The 6,087-nt window shown below is 40.0% G+C and overlaps 1 protein-coding gene across 1 annotated transcript; it reads left to right on the top strand.

Annotated features, from left to right (window-relative positions):
- Nucleotides 1-768: 768 nt before the first annotated feature.
- Nucleotides 769-4,324, top strand: LOC123148845 (uncharacterized). The gene is made up of 4 exons (XM_044568360.1): nucleotides 769-1,078; nucleotides 1,358-1,641; nucleotides 2,483-2,703; nucleotides 3,576-4,324. Exons 1-4 carry the CDS (start codon nucleotides 873-875, stop codon nucleotides 4,149-4,151), a joined length of 1,287 nt encoding a protein of 428 aa, XP_044424295.1. The 5' UTR covers nucleotides 769-872; the 3' UTR covers nucleotides 4,152-4,324.
- Nucleotides 4,325-6,087: the final 1,763 nt, after the last annotated feature.

The raw sequence follows: 6,087 nt of genomic DNA, 5'->3' as shown, positions 1-6,087 counted from the left end.
ATGTTGCCATTTAAAAAAGATTCTGTTTTAGAATTTTTCGAGATTTTTTTATAAAGTTAATATTTTATAAAATGTTCCATATTCCAAAAAATATTCCTATTTTATTGAAAAGTTCACAAAAACAAAATAATGTTTGCGTCTAAGAAAACATTTTTAATTTTTTTTCTGAATGTCCCCCTTTTAAAAAAATTAATAATTTTGTGTTTTTATAAAATGTTCATGGTTTCAACATGTTTTTTCGAACTTAAATAACAATTCCTCTTTCTAATTTTTTTGTTTTCTTAATTATATGGAATTTTCTAAAAATAAATGTTCACATTTTTTTAACTGTCCGGGCTTTCAATTTTTTAACATAAGTGCTAAAATAATCAAAGGGAATAAACCTTCGTAATAAAGGGACATTCATACCTGATTATGCCTGTGTAAGAGGATTTATGCGCTGCAATTAGTAATCCATCTGGTTACACTGTCGTAAGAGAGTGGTCGAAGCAACCGTGTACCGATGGTCGTCACACATCCACCAAATGAGGAGGCATGCAAAAGAAAAATGGACGAGTTGGGTGCTCGCCACCACGCCTACCAACTCCACCACTATTAAGATTTCACGAGCCAAACATGTCCAGTGAGAAGGCCGCAACTCCTTGCTCTCTCGCCTACCATTGTGGAGACCGTTTTTTAACACAATTAATTATCTTTTTGTTGCTTGTCGTAAATAAAATATCTCTCCCGTTGCTTGAAACGCACGGGCATATGTGTGCTATTCTGATATAAGATATAAGAGAGTAAAGAAGACCGGCCCCGTGCGTTCAGCCCTTTCCTCTCCCCATTCTCCACACCGGCACACCCCACCTCTGCCGCCGCCGCGCGCTCAGATGCCAATCCTCCGTCAGATTTTTCGTCTCCTCCGGCGACCTGGCGTCGCCATCTCTCATGACCCACTGCGCCGCCTCTCCTCTACCTCGCGACCTCTCCTCTCTTTCATGGCCTCTGCCCCGCCTTACTGGTCGCCACCACCGCTTGCACGGCGAAGTTTCCCTCTCATGATGGTTCCAGATCTACCTGTCCGTCGTGTTTCCCGGTATGCTCTCATCATCTGATGCCAAAATTTTCGCCTTTAGTTTCTTATTATTATAGTTTTGGATCTGGATTCTGACCGACTGTGGTTTTTTACCCCTTTTAATTATCCGAGCGTATTCGAGAAAAATCCCTTTTAATTATCCTTATGTGTTGATTTTTGTAAATAAGGCAGGGGGTGTGGGGTCTTATAGTTAATCCGACGAAAATGAAAGGGGAACCGAAAAAGAATTGAATTTTCTGTCGGGTGCTCAGATTTGCTCTTTATTCTCTTTCGTGATAGATTTCCACCTGGATCTCGGAGCATGACTAGTGGGACAACCTTGCAAGATATGAATACTATAGCCGGCAAACATGATGCATCTTCGAATATTGTGGACATCTCTGGTTGTGATGAAAACGGGAGGAGTGCAACCAATAGAAGGAGCGCATTGGTAGCAAGCGATGCCGAAGAAGATGATATTCTTGACCTGGGATTTCTTCCAAAAAGCACACACCGTGATGGTTCTTTATACAGGAACACTCATTCGTGGAAAAGGATGTATAATGTTGATGACTGTAGTGAGAGTAAGTAAATAATCTCTCTTTACCTATTTCAATTTGTTACAAGCACCTTTTTCAAGCTATAGTGTCAACTGATGTGTTCTCTGTTGAAATCATCTGGCTTTTTTTCTTTACTTTCCTTAATTTTACAAGTTAAATGTAGATGCATTGGCATTCAGGAGTTGCATTTGTTAGGTTTTGCAAAAGTAGGGGAGGAAATTCTTCAGATTCCTGCATTACCTTAGTTTGGTTATCCTGGGCCTCCACCAACCCACCCCGGTTCGCCACATGACTGGTTTTTATCCTTTTTGTTGTCACCATGTACCGTACAGAAATATGTTCATAAACCGCATTTTTAGCACATATTTTTGTACCATGAGCATTGAAGTAGGTTTAGTTGCTCCCAAGTATGCAGGATCGAAAATTATGATTTTTTATTATACAGACTGATGTTATCTACCATCAAAATAAAAAAACTAACTTACAATAAGACTTCTAGAAAGTGAAACAATAGAATATTTTCATCAAGGGCTGAATTGATTTGTTTTAGTAATTCTTCGGGTAGACATAACAAATAAATAAGTTTAGGGGGTTATGAAATAATCTGGGAGGGTGAAATGGACCTTTACTTGCTGACATGATGAAATGTTACCTGCTTTTCTTTGGGTTTCCTAAAACAAAAACCTTTGATGGAGTGAAATTCATAGTAGAAAGAACATCGATAATTTTCATTTGGATGAAAAGGAAACTTCCAATAGGGCCATGGAATCCTCTAGTGACACGCTTACTTTTTGTATGACGACTATTTTTTTCCTGTATTGTTTTCCATTACAATTTAACTTATTTCTTTACTTCTTTTATGAAGCTCGGCTACCAGATCCCACAGATTGTGACATCCGCAATGGAGAATGCATTCGGCATCAACCTAATCGCGTGTTACAAATTTTCTCATTAAAGTTGGCTGAACTTACTCTGGATCTTGGCCCAGTAGAGTTGTATGGATACATAGCAGTGCGGGATTATCTGGATACATTGCGTAATTATGTTGTCAATATAAGCAGGGATGATCCCATCATTGTGAAGCAGGTGCGAATCCATACTTACCTACGATTATTTCAAGCAATAAGTCTACTTAATAACCCCCTCAAGTATAAAACAATGTATTTGTCCCCTTGAAGCATTCCATATGGTTTTAAGTACCCACTGGGGAAGTTCTCACATTAGGTGGATGTTGCAGTGTGGGCGAAACCATCTGAGGAAATGATTTATACAGTATGGGGGGGGGGGGGGGGGGTCAAATACCTGACTTATGTCAAATCTATTCATTTCACATTGTAAGGCCAAACCTAGTGTATGTATGGAACAGCAAGCACTCTCAAGTCTTGTGATTTATCTGTACAGACCTAGCAGAATGGTAGTTTGGATTGTTTAGGCCACCATTACACCAAGTTTATATTGTGGAAAGGTGATTTACTATGAGAAACTTATAAAATATGGAACTGAGTGAGTATATCATGTATTCCAAACAAAATCAAACAGAATAGTTCGGGCTCTTAGTTGCTACTTAACACACCAGCATGAATCATTGCATCACTATTAAGTCATTTTGTTTTCTCTTCTCATTTCGACATGCTTATGTAAAAATTGGGATCTGAACAATGTCAAATAAATACCGAGGGCCAATTTCCCCCCCTCCCAAACACTGGTGTACACTATGTAACCAGTCAGTTTGATATGTGGCAAAGATGTTGGTCAGCAATTGTAAAGTATCACAAAATTAATGTTGCAAGTAAAACAGCTTAGAGAAGTACACCCTCTGTTCCTAAATGTAAGATGTGTTTTGGTAGTTCAATTTTTGAATTGCCAAAACGTCTTACATTTAGAAACAGAGGTAGTATAAAGCTTTAGTTGTTTCTTACTTCCATATGGAGAGCTACTAAACAGTAACAAATTTGTAGGGTTCTCTCATCGACATGGCTGGCCCTAAGCGAGGGATAGATTTGATTTCCAGTATTCTAGTGGAATATGACATGAGGATCAAGGTAGGTGAGGAAGAAAGGGATGATTACCAGCTGATTGATGGTGTAACAGACATAGACGACCTGGGCCCATGGAATCGTGCATTGAAAAATCGCATCCAAGGCGACTGTGGTGCGGTTGACTTAACCATAGCACGTGTTGATGACGCAGTCATGGCGAATATTGAAGTTGCCGTGTCAGAAGTGCAGAGCAGTTTTCATCTGCGCTTGCGCTGTTTTATCGGTGGTTATAACGAAGGAATTCGGCTCTTCAATGGTACAGTTGGCGAGTCACGTCATTTAAAGAGGTCTGTGGTTGCTGTAGTGGATGGTTCCACTCTGGTTTTGAAGTTCAAGGCGGCCTCGGGGCCATCTGGTTCAGCGGAACGATGTTGTTCCTTCCAGGCAGACACGCATGGACTTGATACTCGAGAGATAAAGACTGATTTTGGGTTGATCTCAGTGAAGGTGACTTGGTCGACTCTGCGTACCAGGCTTATTGTAGGGCTTGAATAAAGTTTGTCAAAAAGTTGTGTCTGAGGAATGGGCCAAGACCCGGTCAACAGTCTAGAGTGAGTTGTACGTGGACACTGTTGAACTGTTTAGGGTATCTTTACATGTTTCTGGTTAACATGTTTCAGTACTATTACCTGACAATCCTAGCCATTTGGGGTACACTGGTTCTGGTATCTGTACATAGTGTTGTTCGTGCTCAGTCAGAGCATCTCAGTCGCTTTTTGACTACTTGGAGGGCAAAAAACGGCTCCAGCAACTTCATTTTTTAAGAACCACCAAAGTTTGTTATTCATAGTTCACAAAACTGGGAAAATAAATGTGATCATGAGGCTGTCCCAACCAGACATGTCTACCACAATCTAAAGAATCAAAAAGCTTGGCTAGTAAATGGGCTTCTCTATTCAAGGCCTGACTCTCAGAAACAAAAACTACAATTAAATTTGGTTGTCCTTAACTTAATCTCAGCTACAATCAGACCATGAATACCAGTGCAGCCCATGTTGATATCATTAGCCACCTGCTTAGAATCAGTAGCCACTAGAAAATTGTGAAGTAGAAGATCATCCGCCAAAGATAGAGCTTCCCTGCAAGCGATACCTCTAGAGTTGAAACTTCTCTCATGCCATGAATTACTAGCGTACATGATCGCAAGTAATTCCCAGAAGAGTCCATGCATACAGCCACCGCAGTGCCTCCTATACCAGATCTAACAAAATCTGTGTCAGTATGAATTTGATGAAGTCCCTCTTCGGCCAAAACAGTTGCCCAAAAACCAAAAGTTGCTGAATTTTGTTTTGGGTTGCCCTAAAACAGGGCACAAGTATTGTATATTTTGGGTATGACTGCGGCACATTAGAACCCAGTTCCTTCCACTGAGATATGGGTTCAAGAAAACCAAGCAGTTGTTGTGTTTCTACTAGCTAAACTTGGTTTGTTCTCCAGACAATATAATAAGAAACCTATTTGCGTTGGCATCACGGTTCTAATATTCCGAAACTGTTTGATCAGTGGTGCAGTGACATTAGTCTGTAATGTGTTCGACAATGGACACTACTTCAACGTTGCCACCTGCATTTCTCTTAGTCTTAGATGAAGCATCTGGTGTTGGCACAGATGTGGTGTCTTGGATGAAACTCTGCTGAAAGTTTGAGTCCATCAGCAGAAAATGAATTTGTGTTTTCACAAAGGTTGAATTCTGAACATGGTGATGCTGATGTGCCCGGACACTCGGCCTATAAGTTTCAGTCATTTTCATTAGCACCTATCATTTTGAATATGGCGATGCTAATGCACCCATGTTTACTCAGAAAATGAAAATGCAGGCGACTTGCTGCATTTTGCTGCGCACCCGGAGTATATTTGGTTTAGCACATGTCGTAAATCTTCCGAATAACATGTGAACAAAATTCAGGTTTGATCCCATATAACACTATAAGAATACTAGTTTCTGCAGATTACATTGTTGGCATGCTTTGTACATCAGCTGACCTTTGTTTAATAAAATTAAGAGATTTTTTATCTGCTGCAATAGTTGTATAACAACTTTCGGTAAGCAATTGCGGAGCATCTTTTGCTTGCTTCTTGTTTTTCTCTCACATGTTTGAGTTTGGATGGAACACAAAAAGGTCGCAGGGGTTGTAAAAGTCACGTGGATTTCGTCGTCAAATTTTGTGTTCCATTTTCAACAGATTGGCTACAGTCTGGTTGAAATTTTTGGACAGTTGAAGGGTAGTGTACTTACTAGAAGCGGTTGCGCGACTTGTCGCGCCATTTTTGAAACAAGTGTTTGTTCAGTATTGGACTGCTTACATTCGAGACTAACTTTTATGGACCGGCTTCTTGTGTCGAGGTCAGCTCCCTTTTTGATGAAATTTTAACCAGGGAAAAGAATATTCGCCTCATAACCTTATCTCTAATCACTTGACAAAGAACTTAC

Source organism: Triticum aestivum, chromosome 7A, assembly GCF_018294505.1.
Source record: "Triticum aestivum cultivar Chinese Spring chromosome 7A, IWGSC CS RefSeq v2.1, whole genome shotgun sequence".
Taxonomy (NCBI): Eukaryota; Viridiplantae; Streptophyta; class Magnoliopsida; order Poales; family Poaceae; genus Triticum; species Triticum aestivum.
This window is presented reverse-complemented; position numbering and strand designations above follow the sequence as displayed.

Coding starts and splice junctions, on each gene's coding strand:
- LOC123148845 (XM_044568360.1), top strand. CDS start 873: ATGCCAATCCTCCGTCAGATTTTTCGTCTCCTCCGGCGACCTGGCGTC. Junction 1,079..1,357: donor CCTGTCCGTCGTGTTTCCCG/GTATGCTCTCAT, acceptor CTTTCGTGATAG/ATTTCCACCTGGATCTCGGA. Junction 2,704..3,575: donor ATCCCATCATTGTGAAGCAG/GTGCGAATCCAT, acceptor ACAAATTTGTAG/GGTTCTCTCATCGACATGGC.